The 15,800-nt window shown below is 38.4% G+C and overlaps 1 protein-coding gene across 7 annotated transcripts in view; it reads right to left on the bottom strand.

Moving 5' to 3' along the window:
* Positions 1-15,800, bottom strand: part of Rngtt (RNA guanylyltransferase and 5'-phosphatase) — a 192,315-nt gene that overhangs the window by 122,439 nt on the left and 54,076 nt on the right. For 5 of the 7 annotated variants that reach the window (XM_017320189.2, XM_006537889.4, XM_006537890.3 and 2 more), the window contains 2 exons: positions 11,439-11,603; positions 739-807 (listed from right to left, as the gene is read on the bottom strand). In XM_017320189.2, coding sequence (XP_017175678.1) covers positions 739-807; positions 11,439-11,603 — 234 coding nt within the window. Of the gene's footprint in view, positions 1-738; positions 808-9,363; positions 10,089-11,438; positions 11,604-15,800 lie in introns of those variants that run through there. The other 2 variants (XM_030253517.1, XM_011250015.2) reach the window with 1 other exon arrangement.

Here is a 15,800-nt window from a genome sequence, read left to right as displayed (position 1 = left end):
CAATTCAAACCTAATTTCAAAGAACAGAGTGAAGGAGAACAAGATGTATCAAATGGGAAGGTGTACCAACATAGGACAAAACTCCTACAGTAGTTCTTATACTTGAACATTCAGAGAACATTCCAACACCATGTTAAAACACAAGTTGTTAGAGCCTATCCCGAGTTCCTATTCATTACTTGTATCTCTACTCGTTTCCTGAATGACACTTACTCAATTCCATGTGGCATGCTTTGATAAATATGGCTGTATACAGCACTGGTTGTCGAGTGGTAAACAAAATGGGAATTTACTGGCAGTCTTGAGTTATCGATTAGAGAACAAGGTTCTCTACTGTGACTAAACAGTGCCACAGCAAAGAACTGTGAGCCCGGCATCAGTGCTGACGGTCTCGGAAAGCTTACACTGCAGGGCATCATAGCTCGCTCCAAGTGTGTGATCTGACCAATAACATGTCAACATCCTCATGGAATAAGGACTCAAAATATCAATTTCTCTACTTTCTTCTTCAATAACCTCTTGAATTTTCCTCAACTACAGCAAACTTAAGTTTTAGAGATACTAATACATAAATGGTACACCAAACTACAAGAGGAAATAAGCAGAAATATAAATGAATATATTCCATATGAATTACAAGAAAATACTGAAAACCTCATTTCCTTTAAAGTGAATAATGAAAATATTTATACACACAAATATTCGTATGCACACATACAGACACATGCATGAACTTACTCCAATAGGCTGAAAAATAAGTCCATCCATTTCATGGCTGACTTCTTTGGCAAAATTTCCTTCCAGAAGCTATAAAATAAAAAGATATTCTTTAGAAATACAATGATCATTTAAAAATTACTTTAACTTCTTGCTTAGATTTATGAAGTTTTCTGTAACATTTAAGAACTGAGACACAGGAAAGAGTAGAAATACTGGATTAAACTCTGTGACCTTGGGTCCTAATGTGTGACTTCATCTTTGCTGGCCCCTCCTTCTCCACAGTGTACAGTCTCTCTAACGTGAAAGCAGAACATATCAGAGTCTGAACACGCTTATCTCCTTTAAGGTTAATATACGGTCTTGTTCTGCTCACTGTCAGACAGACTGAGGAGGGCAGAGGCAATAGATAGCAGTTTAAGTGGTTTACGGTTCAGGGCTCTGTTCTTTTTGCTCTTGGTCTTGGTTTTTGGAGGCAGGATCTCAAGTAGCCCAGATTGACCTCAAACTTCTATCGCCCTGCCTCCCTGTCACAGTGGCGAGATCACATGAGTGTTCCACACCCAGCTGAGTTTCAAGGCAGAAAGTTCTGGAGACAGACAGCTGGTGACGGTTGTACACTAACGCAAATGCACTTACTGTGACTAGACTAAATAGTTAACAAGATTAACAAGGCAAAGTTTACTGTAATGTTCTTAAAATTTCCCTCTGACTTTTCTTTGTTTTGTTTTGTTTCCCCTACATCAGCAAGTGAGCAGAGGTGGTAAACTCGAATTCCTGGAGCCATTACTATGCATTTTAGCCAAATTTTAGGACAGTTTAAAAATTCATACATTTTTCTTCAGTTCACTCTCAGATGAGGAAGAAATTTCACCTAAGTAAAACTTGATTATATATTAAACCTTTGACTCCTTATAAATAAAAATGAAAATAATCTCTGAAATACCATGAGTCAAGTATCTACTTACACTCATTCTGGACACTGAAAAACAGTATTACAATTTTGTTGAATACATATAACATATTCATCTTAGAGAAAATGAAATTCATTTTCATACTGATTAACACTAGGTACACAGACAGACAGACTGGCTGAGCCCAAATATTTATACATGATGGGAAAAGGTTAAAAGTAAATATATAACTTTGGTAATCCCTAAACTACCACACAGAAAGCTGTCCAATGTTCAGAACCTAAATAATGAACTTCTAGGAATTTAAGAATAAATTTTTAAAAATCAAAACAAACATTTTAAAGCATTTAGAACTAAGAACAAAATTATGGTAGAATGTTATGTGACAGATCACATTGAGAGAAAACTTTGGTGCATTAAATATCTAATTTAGAAATAAAAAGGCAGGGCAAGTGCTGTGTAAGTTTCTTGCAGACTGAAAGAAACATTCCACCCTGTAGGAAGTTCCTTAACCAGGGAGGTAAACAACTCAGAATAGTTTCACAAGTCCCAGAAACTGAGCAGATTCACTGCCCCTCCCTGCTACTCTAATGAAAGCCAAAATCCCTCACACAAAAGGAACCTAAGCTGCAAGGAAGGCTCTGAGAGGGAGAAAAACTGCAAAGACTGAGACCAGACCAGCTGCCTGGAACAAGCAGAGAGAGTGGAGCTGTCTAGAACAGGTTTAAACCAACTCAACCACTTAGAAAGAACATTCCCCAACCTGCTGAGCTGCCTGCAGGCTGTGCAGTATGCTCCAGGTTTCCCAGCTGTAAAGAGCTGCCTTCTATGTTGAGTGGGTGGGTTTAGTGAGACTGCTATCTTTTGCATCATTTCTGCTCCTGTAAGTAGCCCCTCACCCATATTTCCATGAGTAACCCCGGTAAAACTCATTGGTTCATTAAGTTAGACTTTGCTAGTATCCATACTTTGGTCTGATGTAGGCTCCCCATCTGGGGTGAATAGACATGTGTTATGTCTCCCCAAGAAAAGTTTTGTCACACAACAGGGAAAAGGAAAGGAAGGAGAGACAGCCAGGGCAACACACGCTTGTAGTCACAGCGCTTGGGATGCTGGGGTAGGAAGATGACAAGTTTGAGACCAGCCTAGGCTTCAGTGCAACTTCAAGGCTAGTCCATGATACCCAGTAATAAATCAACAGAAGATGGATGGACAGTCAGACGGACAGAAGGAGGCAGGCAGGGTAGCAGCATATTTATAATCCTACATGCTGGAAGGCTAAGCAGGAATATCACAAATTGGAGGCCAGCCTGGCTTACATGGTAAGATCCTTAGCAGAAAGGAGGAGAAAAGGAAGGCAGAAAAAAACTGGAGTCATGAATCAATGACCTCAATTTCTACTAGAAAATAAGAATTCCAACAAATTTAAGAACTGTGATTCTAAAAAACAACAGTCATTTGGGAAAACTAAGCAAGCTCAATGAGAATGATCTCTTTCCCTCATTTCTAGTCCTCATTCAAGAAAACAGCTGTGTACCTCACAGGATGATTTAAAAGGCAAATAAACAAAAAGTGATTTTTTTTTCTTTGAAACATCTCAGCAGTATCTTAAAGTACAAGTTATGACCAGGAAACAATAGGTTTTGCATTTTAAACGTTGATAGTAGGAATAGTCAGAAATAAGTTTTCAAAGTGACAGTATCAAATTGCAGAGAATGTCTCTGATGTGGCTCTTAGTGGAGTGCTTGCCCAGCAAGTGAGAAGGCTTGGTTCTCCCAACATTCAACCAGGCGTGGTCATCCATACCTATAAATCCTAGATCAGAAGTTCAATATCATCCTCAGTTATAGAGGGATTGAGGGCCAGTCTAGACTAGATAGATAATAGGTAGGTAGGCAGACAGGCAGACAGGTTATAAATGTATACCTATAAAGATTATATAGATTTTTTTTAAATAAAATAAAGTCACTCTAACAAAACTTCAAACTGGAGAAGACTGGTCCAAACAACAGAATGAAGATGCACACTAAGCATGGGTAGTCTTTGAAAGTAAGGCAGTACCCATAACAAGTACCAGAGTTAATGAGGAGACAAAAAAATGTTTTCAAGTTCAGATAATATTCTTCTAATAACTTAAATTTAAGGCACGATTTAAAGCTATTTTTAGAATTTTATTTCTATCATTATACTCCTAAGCAAAATGTCTCTATGGTTTTATACTGCATGTCCCTCTCTCTTACACAGCTGTATGTAAGTGAAACCTACTCGTGAGACATCATGATAGCCTAATGTAAAGCCTTTAAGCTTTAATTTCCTAGATGATGAACAGCTAAAATAGGACTGGTGATATGGCTCAGTGGGTGAAACAACAAACCCCAGAACTCCTGTAAAGTTGGGAAGCAAGAATCTACCCCTTAAAGTTGACCACTGACCTCCATAGGCACAGCACTACATGCACACACATACACACAAAAACACATACACTCACACACATACACACACACAATCATACATACACAAGCATAATATACATACAAACACACATGTATCACACATATAATAAACATGCACATATATATGCATCATGCACACATACTACTAATAACATTTTTTAAAGCTAAATAAAAATATTTTTCATTCAGTATTCTTAGACAAATATTTCCTGACTCCCTACCAATGATTAAAAGCCAAGTAATGGATATTAGGGATGCTATGATAATATATGCCTCAACCTAAGTAATACCTTAATTTTAACACCAATATTTATTTATTTTTCTCAAATAGCTTTTATTAATGATTCTTTGTCTCTCATTAAATTTGGCTTACAAACATATTTATAAATCTTGTTTCCTTGCCACTAAAAAAAATTACCCATTTTACATTTATTTGTTTGGTCCTAACAACATTAATCACTAAATCTACATAATGAAAACTAAATCTACCAATTTTAATATTTACCAAGAAACTTGTGAAAAGTGAGGGCTTCATGTCAAGTCTCAAGGTATCATTGGCAATAACCACTATTTTTCCTTAAACCTGGCACAGGGAGAGACCTCATACCCCTCACCTTTAACACCAATATTTAAATGTAATGGTATAATGAGCTATTTCTTCCTGTCAATCTAACTCTATTTAATTCTACTTAAATTATTCAAGTTATTTTTAAAGCACTTCAACAAATCAATGATTTTGTAAATACTTAGTTGGAAAACCCACAAAGAAATTTTGCTGTGGTATAAGCAGTGACTTGCCCTAAGCTACCGTAACAGTAAATTTAAACTGTCAGATACAATCTAGACGCCTAGAAAGAATGTCTCAATGAGGATCTGTTTAGACATGTCTGAGTGATATTCTGAATTAGGCTAACTGAGGTGGCACCAGCATCCTTGGGCTGAGCCTAGAGTGAATGAAAGAGGGGTGGGGCGTGGGTGGGGCTTTGCACGGGCATTCACTTCTCTTTCTTCCTGTGGATGTGATGGGACTGGCTGTCTGAGTTCCTGCCGCCAGGACTTCCCTGCTAGATCAGTCTGTAACCTGGGATTGTAAACCAGCACTTTTCCCCCTAAATTGCTTTTGTTAGGGTATTTTATCACAATAACGAAATAAAATAAAATAAAATCATTTTTAAAAAGCAGGACAGTTATATTTTAATTTTCTATTTCTTTTCCCTCGAGATAAAATTCAAAGATAACTGGAAGAAAAACAAAACAGAAGACATAACATAGCAAATAAGTGTTAATCAGAGCATAGTAGTGTTTCATAAGTTTTCACTTATAGAACTTGAATTTGTTTACTGAACATAATTTTACTTCTTGATTTCTCTTTAAAAACAGAAGGCATACAACTTTCCATAGACCAAATATTTGAAGATTTTCTCTGAAATGATACTTTATAGGTCTATGAATCACTTGGAAACCAAATCATTATAAATGCATAAGCAGAAAAGGTAGTGCTTCGAATTTGAAACATGAAAACCAAAATAGAAGTTGTAAAGTTACAGTACATAGAAAGGCGACTCTTAGAAATAATTTTTTAAATAGTACCTTAAGACTACAGTGAAGTAGAAAATGGATCTCCACCGCTTCTGGGAATACAAATCGTCATTATCAGCTCACCAAAGAATAGCAAACTACAGTGTGTGAATATTTAAAGAATAAAAGAATAAATTGCATTCACCCTGCAATTCTGGCTTATTCTACGTACATCAGATATTTCTCAAGCAAACAGTCCACATAGCTTCAACTGACTGCCTGAAGAGACTCAACACAGTATCTGTGACTTTTTATGAGATCTCAGTGCTTACCTAAAACTCAGGCTTAGTTTTCAAAAATCCCCACAAAATGGAATCTTGGGTTTTAATCTTGAAAAGTTATTAATCTTTCATTCCCCAAGTCTAACACTAGCTCCAGTTAAGTTCATCCACTTTGTCTAGATGCTAAATTTCTCTAGCCAGTAACCAACTATCATGGAAAAGAATTCTCTTTCTTGCTCACCACAAATCCAACACATTATCCTCTCTAAAGAATTAATGATTTATTACTAGATAAGAATGAAAATTAAGCTATGTCATTAAAGTTAAACATTTATATTCATGCACAGGTTTTCCATTATCATCACTGTTTTTTTTTTTTTTATTAGCATGCATCATTACATTTAAACTTATAAAAATTTGGTAAATCTCAACTGAAAGATAGAAAATCTGAAAGCAATTTCCACAGGAAACATAATTTTATGATTGTTAAATAGGCAGAATCCAGAACTATGTAGTATTCTGTGAGACAGTATCTAACTCGGGACACTGAGGTAGGCAGCACAATCCATGAGTCTCCAAATGAATAGAAAAGATCACAGTTACCCAACTGTAGAAAGGAAGAGTGGGATACGTATGAGAGAAGTTGGGGAATGGGACTAAATATGACCAAAATGCACACTGTATGAAACTCCCAACAAACTCAAAAAATTATAAATTGGACATAGTATGTAAAATTTTAAGGATCCTGTATGGCTAGTTTTGTGTCAACTTGACACAGCTGGAGTTATCACAGAGAAAGGAGTTTCAGTTGGGGAAATGCCTCCATGAGATCCAGCTGTAAGGCATTTTCTCAATTAGTGATCAAGTGGGGAGGTCCCCTTGTGGACGGTGCCATCTCTGGGATGGTAGTCTTAGTTCTATAAGAGAGCAGGCTGAGCAAGCCAGGGGAAACAAGCCAGTAAAGACCATCCCTTCATGGCCTCTGCATCAGCTCCTGCTTCCTGACCTGCTTGAGTTAAACAGCAATGTGGAAGTGTAAGCCAAATAAACCCTTTCCTCCCCAACTTGCTTCTTGGTCATGATGTTTGTGCAGGAATACAAACCCTAACTAAGACAGATCCCTATCAAAACACTAAAAAGTTTAAATATTTATGACTATGAGACTATGACTATGAGCATGCTTCAGTTGTGATATACAGATAGAATGGCAACTTTTGAGACTATAAAAATAAAGAATAAAGGCCATGCAGTGCTGTCAAAGACTCCCAAAACACACAACCAATTTTTGTTGCCCCTGTTAACAGCCCAGAGAAGGAAGAAAAGTCCCTATTGTAGAAGAAACCATGCACTTCAGAAACAGGACCCAAAGGCAACTGAAATAGAACTCATTTGAATGTTCCCTCCCTGAGAACTAGCTTTCATGGTATCAGAAGATGCCATGCAAGCTTCCAAAGGAGAAAGGCCATCAAAAGTCCCACCCAACAGCTAGGAACCACATCAATGACCAGCATGGTACAACAATGCTAAGGGTGCACTGGGACGGCACACATACATACCTTGGGAGTAACCAACAGCCCTTCAATTAGACTTACGAGCCACTCAACAAGAGGAATACCATGTACAATACTGAAAACCTAGTCAACTAATCAGTGCTAGTGAAATCTCAATTATTAGAGAAGAACCTACCTACAACCACTAATTTACTAAACCAGCAGAATCCCTAACAACAATCTAAACATTTGTCCTTATACCCACAGATAAGTGTAGTCTTCACCCCCATAAAGAAAATTTCTCTGCGCAAAAATCAAAAACTACAGAAAACCACAACCAATTAATAAGCAAAATTATGGAACCCAGTCCCAATGAACACATCTACAAAACAGTCCTGGCATCTAAGGCTCAGGAAACATTGTAGAAGAGGAGGCAGAAAGTTTCTAAGACCAATAGGAGCAGGGACTTTACTATGAGACTCTGTTTCCTAGGAACATCAGAAGCCACACCTATAAAGCCTCACAAATCAATATGACTGCACAAATGTGAGCCAAACAAGGAGATTATCAATAAACATGCCAAACTGCACAGGGAGGGGGGGAAGCAGAAGGCCTCAACACTATTCAAAGAACTACAGGCAAATGAGTAAAAACAGGAATGGGAAGAGGTGGCCCTCCCTAAGGAAAAGCACACCAATTGGTTGTCCAGTACCAAATGGTCAGCCCTGAAAACATACACAGAACTAACATTATATGGACTCATTAAGTTATGGTTGGGAATGTATACGTACATATAAATACATACATGCGTTCAATAACAAGCAATGAAACATGAGTTCACGAATCTGAAGGAGGGGAAAGGGTATATGGGATGGTTCAGAGGGAGAAAGAGAGAGAAAAACATTGCAATTCAAATACAATCTCAAAAATAAACATAAGAAACCCAGGAGGTGATGGCTTATGCCTTTAATCACAGCACTGGGGAGGCAGAGGCAGGTGTATGTCTAACTTCCAGGGCTGCCTGGTCTATACAGCAAGTTCCAGGCCAGCCAGGACTACATAGAGAAACCCTGTCTCAAAAAAAAAAAAAAAAACCTACTCTACACTTTGTAACTCCTTCCATGGGCTCCCCTTTCTAAGAAGGACTGAAGTATCCATACTTTGTCTTCCTTCTTCTTAAATTTCATGTGGTTTGTGAATTGTATCTTGGTATTCCAAGCTTCTAGGCTAATATCTACTTATCAGTGATTGCATATCGTGTGTGTTCTTTTGTGATTGGGTTACCTCACTCAAGATGATATCCTCCATATACATCCATTTGGCTAAGAATTTCATAAATTCATTGCTTTTAACAGCTGAGTAGTACTCCATTGTGTAAATGTACCACATTTTCTATATCCATCCATCCCAGTCACCAAACCCAGACACTATTGTGGATGCCAACAAGTGCTTGCTGACAGGAGCCTGATATAGCTGTCTCCTGAGAGGCTCTGCCAGTGCCTGACAAATACAGAAGTGGATACTCACAGCCATCCATTGAACTTAGCACCAATGAAGGAGCTAGAGAAAGGACCCAAGGACCTGAAGGAGGAACAACAATATGAACTAACCAGTACCCCCAGAGCTCCCAGAGACTAAACCACCAACCAAAGAGCACACATGGTGGGACTCATGGCTCCAGCTGCATAAGTAGCAGAGGATGGCCTAGTGGATCATCAATGGGAGGAGAGGCTCTTGGTCCTGTGAAGACTCTAAGCCCCAGTAAAGGGGAATGCCAGGACCAGGAAGCAAGAGTGGGTAGGTGGGTGAGCAGGGGAAGTGGGGAGGGGTTAGGACCTTTTCAGAGGGGAAACCAGGAAAGGGGATAACATTTGAAATGTAAATAAAGAAAATATCTAATTAAAAAAAAAAATAAAGCTGATTCCTTTGGATTTGTTTTACACACACACACATACATACAACCGAACTAACAAAATAAAATTTGACAAAATTAAAGGCCAAGTGTAACTATAATAGGGTGAGAGGACAGAAGACTGTCAGGGTAAAAATTAAATTAAAAAATGCAAAATACTGTATAAAGGATCATCTCTTGATTAGGCATGGCAGAACAATGAGTCTATGAATACTATATGTGTTTATAAATTATAACAGAATTCCAAATACAGTAAAATAACTGACAAAAGGTATTACTTTTCTGACTAGTGCAAAAATGAGTAGATATCTCAAACTTTTTACTGTGTTCTTTTAAAATTTTGTCAATCATATTTAATCTAGTCAAATAATTCCATTTTAAATTAGCCTTCAAACTAAAAAAGTAGACAGAATTATAGAATTCTCTTGCAAAGGAATTTTAACCCAGCAACTGGCTGCTCTGGCAAAAGATAACATCCAAAGACTTTGTGATCTAGCTAGAATACAGGCACACCTGGAATATAGTATGATCTGGCTGGAATATAACTGCCCTTAGTATACACCTGTAAGGTGAAATTCGTTTGTAGAAGGAAGCAGCGATGTTTGAAAATGCTGTCTAATTGAGGGGCAGACAAAGTGATGAGTCACAGAATCACAAAACTCTCAGGAAGACAGGAAAAAGCTAATATTTAAGAGCAGCGCATGGAGAGAGTTGGTCAATTGGGAGTCAGTGCATCAGTGCAGTGCAATGGAACTGAGTTCATCCAAGAGTCCATGCAGTTCAGTGCAGGGCAGCAGAGGCAGCTGAAGGCAGAGAGTAAGAAGGAGCCAGAGATTAGAACAAATTGCCAGAATTACTTTGATGGCAGGCAGAGAAATTCAGTAATAAGTTGAGAGAAGCCAGATTGAATCAGTCAGCTTGGAGAGGAGATGGAGCCAGCCCAAATTCAGAAAGAACTCGGAAAGGGGAGCTCATTCAGCAGCGAGTAAGCCTCCCAGAGGAGAACTGCATGAAGCAAATAAAATCACATTTACACTCTACTTCCTAGGACTGCTGTGAAAGGCACCTCTAGCTATGTATGTGACTCTAAAACCTGAGCAGATCATCATAACTTCACTGTGTTAGCAGTATTAAACAACATGAAGAAGCTGTTAATAAAACTAGATTAAGTCATTCCTTCCTTCTCTTTTTCCTTTCTCTTCTTTCCTTTGCCTTATCTCCTCCCTCTCCCTCTTCTTCCACCCTTCCTCTCTCCCTCCCTCCCTCCATCCCTCTCTCTCTCTCTCTCTCTCACACACACACACACACCCCTCCCTTGTGCCTGGACTCATTCTAAATGACTCAATGTGTGTTGCAGTGTTAGGGGATGGTTTTGTGTACTGTGTATTCAGATGCTGATTTCTATGCCCAGATATCTGATTGCAGTCCTGATGATATGGTCAAGCAACTCCAGTCTCAATGTTAGATAAAAATTGTTTTCCATAACCTCTGATTGGTTGATAAAAGAGCTAATCAGCCAATTAGCTGGGCAGAAGAGATATGGTAGGACTTCCAATCCCAGTCAGGGCATCCCAAAGAAGAGAGAGTAGAGAAGGACCCTGAGGAGCCATGTGTGTGGAGAAAGCATGTGGAAGGTCCAGGAGGAGTCTCCATGAGGACATACATGAACTAAAGCAAGCCAGAGCACGACTCAGACTGAAGGTAAAGGACCATATGGCTGGAAAGCAGGCAGCTTTAGAGGGCTAGAACAGCACAGAACCTGACAAGCTTAGTGACTGTAGCTTGTTAATACAAACAAACAAACAAACAAACAAACAAAAATCAGGTCTCTGTGTCATTTACTTAAGAGCTAAAACAGACAAGAGCAGGCGTGAAACCCAAGACTTATATTTACATTGTAGCCTTTTGTTTGTTTGTTTGTTTGTTTGTTTTAATGAGAATATGGACCAGTGATTAGTCACAAACTATTCTAATGAATATGTGTGGAGAAACAGGGAACCAGCATGGTGTTATATCCACACTGAGAACACTGCTGAAGAAGAGACCCTGGGTGTCGCTCTGGGAAAGGCAGGACAACAGAGTTGTCCATGTTCCTCTCACAAGCTGAGCAATGCAACTTGGTATTCCCAACCAAAGAAACAAATACATTTTACCTTTCTTGAAATATTGATGTCAAAAAATTGTTTAGGTCTGACACTAAATGGTTCCTGTGTTTTGTCAATGAGTCCAGTCTTCATTTTTTCATGTCGTGGACTTATAATTTCACGTTCAATACACTGTAGACGAATATTAAAATCACAGTCTCCAACTGGTTGTGCCTGAATAAAAGAACAAGTTGTTTTTATTTGACCACAACTACATTGTGAGTATAACTATTAAGGTTGCAGTACTCTATGCTATAGTCTATACAAATAACAATCCTTGGAGATGTCTAGTGAATAGTTTGCATACCGTACATCCCAATAATCAGACTAACAATGGCCATTTTTAAATTGAAATTACATGAGGCAGCAAGAGAAAATGATATCTATCTAAGCTGGCTTAGATTTCAAATCTGAATTAACATATTAACAAAATTATTGTATTTTATTATTTAACTATAATAGTAAAACCTAAAATCCAAATTCATTAAAGTATAAATATTCCAAACAAATAGCATAGTCACTAGTGATCAAACTTCATACCATCAGTGAGAAGACTTTTTTACAGAGATACACCCTCAATCTGAAAACTAATAGTAAGTTTACATATGTTCCAAGTTACACAGCTATAAAAAATGAAGCTGTTTTCTCCCAGCAAACTTTTAAGCATATGTAGTTTCAGCCATGGTTTAGGAAGTGTATGTACGCTCGTGTCCTATCCAGCCACATGGTGCACATAAACACAGCTCAAACACATCCCTGGGTGATGGTAACTGTCTAGGACTAGCGACTTAGAGACCACTGAAAATGTCTGTGATACTGACATTACCTTCCTGTTCCTCTTCTCCAATGTCTATTACCCAGCCTAATGTTTCCTACAGGAGGCAGCATATGCTTCAGGATATCTTCCTCTCATATTTGGAAGGATAACACGTTTACACTCAACTAAGAACAAGGAGTGAATCCAAAATGAGCAAAAGCTAGGCACAACTTCTAAGACAGTCTGTCTATGAGCAGGCAGAGCTGCCATAAGGGTACTCGCTGAGGAAAAGTCAATAAACAGGACATAGTCCATGTAGGACCCTATTTCAGGAAATCCTAAAATGATAGGCTTGCTAAAAGGAACAAGACCCAAACAAGATCTCTAAGTGCATACATAGCATGAGACCAAACAAGACTAGGCTGAGAGCAGACTAACTTCCCACCCACAAGGACTATTACAGTAAGACATGGGCAGTCAGATGTAGAAGCACTGAGAACAGTGCAAGAAACACTCAAAGCATCCTGTTGGGCTCCTTGTCACCAGCCCTTCCTCTCTTCCAAACACTACCCACACTGACAATGGAGTGTTCTCGTTCTCTCTCTCTCTCTCTCTTTTCCTTTTTTTTTTTAAAGATTTATTTATTCATTATATGTAAGTACACTGTAGCTTTTTTCGAGACAGGGTTTCTCTGTGTAGCCCTGGCTATCCCGGAACTCACTCTGTAGACCAGGCTGGCCTTGAACTCAGAAATCCGCCAGCCTCTGCCTCCCAAGTGCTGGGATTAAAGGCATACCCCACCACTGCCCGGTTTGGAGTTCTCTTTCAAAGGAGTACCCCACCATAACCATAACAACAGTGATAACTTAAGTTCAAACTCCTTAGTCAAGCAATCTGCCATACTATGAGCAATCTGTTACTATGTCTTCCTCTGACCCACTCTTTACAGAGCACCTGCTGCTCCTGCCACACACCCCTGCTCCCTGCACAACTACCTCTGACATGCATGCCTTCTCGTTCTACTCACAGCTCTATCACACTGGCTCCTTACAGCTCTTTTGCTTTCTTTTTATTTAAAGATAGGCTCTCACTGTGTAGCACCGGCTGACCATGGACTTGCTATCTACACCAATCTGGCCTTTGCCTTTCAAGTTCTGGGTTTAAAGCACTATGCTCAGCCATATTTCTTTACATTTCTATTCTCCTCTACATATATAAGCAGTCTGCATGTTGATTTTGATATTAAATCCAATATAAACATATATTGTAACAACTGAATATACAATATATGCCATTAACAACTTGTATACAGGTACATGTGTATAATATATATAAGGCAAACCAAATAGAACAAATCCATTAAAAATAAAGTTTTCCTTTGCTGCTCTCAAAAAATGAACTATATCAATAACTACAGAAGCTAGCTTATACAAAATGATAGTTAAATTCTTTCTAAGGAAAATAATAAACAAAAGAACTAAGAAGATTGTAATTAAGACTTTGGCTCGCTTAGCAAAAGTAATGAACCAAATTAACTTTCTGATGTTACAAATAACACAGCCTAGGGTATTTAAGGCTAGCAATATAAATTAAGAAACTTATAGAATACATGAAAGGTCCATAGTGGTTAAATAATGAAACCTCAAGTGTTTTCCATTATAAATACATCCTAACAGTAGGTATGTGAAAAATAAGTGACTTCAAATCATGAAGTACAGTAACAGGCATACAATTAATGTTTACTAAATGAGCAATTATACACTTTAGGTAAAAAGCATAATTAACCCATTTATAGAATAAAATATAATTGGATGAATCTCTTAAACAAGACCCAAAACACACTTTTTGAGAAGGCCCTCTAATCCAAGCACATTAAAACTTCACCTGTCTGTGTCCATAGATACTGACAGGGAAATGATAGTTTGCTACACAGATCCAAAGAAGTACTCATATCCAAAAATAATAATAATAATTTAACCCATTTGAAAGGAAAAAAAATGAACAACCAAACAAAAAACCTAGGTGAATGAACTATAATCTTTTTAGTTCTTTTACACACAAACACACGTGAGAACACACACACCACACACAGCAGAAACCCTGATGCATTATCAATTCTATTACAGAACACAATGCCTAGAAAAATTCAAGTGAAGGAGGTTAACTCTACAGACACTAAACAGTAAACCCCAAGAACATAATGCAAAATAAGTAAGTAAATAATAAATAAAATTGGTGATCACAGAGTATGCAACAAACTCTAGAAACCTTGTAAAAATATACTTTGTACATCCAGAGATATAAAAGAAGGAGGGTAAAATGTTTTGAAAAACATCCAAGGAAGCAATAAACACTAAATGCATAGCAGAGAGTATCTGGAAAAAGAACTGAGAATAGGATGAACAGTACATGCAAGTCTGTTCTCAGATTTATAACAATTTCTTATCAAAAAAAGGAGAGCGAGGGAGATGACTCAGTAGACAAAGTACACACTGCCCAAGCCTTGTTCCCAGCACCCACATGCAAAAGCAAGGCAAACCCTGATGCTGAGGGAGGCAAATCCCAGGGCTCTCTGTCCAGCCTGCCTAGCCAAAACAAGGAGCCCTAGGTTCAGTAAGAGACTGTCTCAAAAATTAAGATGAAGAGAAACAGGAAATACCCAACAATGACCGACCACTGACCTCCAAAGAGCACAGGCAAGGGAACGCACACACATGCACACACACAGACATTAACAAACACCAATACACAAAAAAATATAAAAACATTATCAAGATTTAACAACTCTGGAACCAGAGAAATAGTTCTGCAGTGAAAGTACCTGCCACAAAGCCAAAAAACCTAAATTAGATCCCTGGTCCCCACACAGTGAAAGGAGATAACTCCTGGAAGTTGTCCTGGAACCTATACACATAAGGTATGGCATGCATGAACGTATACATATAATAAATGAATACATGTATTTATATTGTTCTGTACATTTCTACATAATCTAGATTTTCTTTTTTCAAGAGCATTCCTAGGCCAAGAAAAACTTGACTGTGGTGGTTTTAATAAGAATGATGCTCTCGGGGCTGGAGAGATGGCTCAGCAGTTAAGAGCACTGACTGCTCTTCTGAAGGTCCTGAGTTCAAATCCCAGCAACCACATGGTGGCTCACAACCATCCGTAATGAAGTCTGATGCCCTCTTCTGGAGTGTCTGAAGACAGCTACAGTGTACATACATATGATAAATAAATAAATCTTAAAAAAAAAAAAAGAATGATGTTCTCTTTCCTTCTCTTTATTTCTCTCCTTGTGTGTACCCCCTTTTCTCTTTCTCCCTCCTTACCCACTCCCTTCCCCATGGTGACTTCCCTGGCCTTGGTCCTTGGGGCCAATAAACTCATCCACCTGAGAACAGGTTCCCAACAAGCCTGTCTTTATTATAATCTTTAAAAAAAAAATGGTCCCCACAGACTCATATATCTGAATGCTTTGTTATCAGGGAGTGGCACTATTTGATAAAGGATTAGGAGGTGTGGCCTTCTTGAAGGAAGTGTGTCACTGGGAAGTACAAAAGCCCATACCAGGACCAGTGTCTATCTCTTCTGTGTGTCTGTCAGTCTATCTC

The sequence above is a fragment of the Mus musculus genome, chromosome 4 (genome assembly GCF_000001635.26).
Source record: "Mus musculus strain C57BL/6J chromosome 4, GRCm38.p6 C57BL/6J".
NCBI lineage: Eukaryota > Metazoa > Chordata > Mammalia > Rodentia > Muridae > Mus > Mus musculus.
Note: the sequence above shows the minus strand (reverse complement) of the source record. Positions and strands in the feature narration are given on the sequence as shown.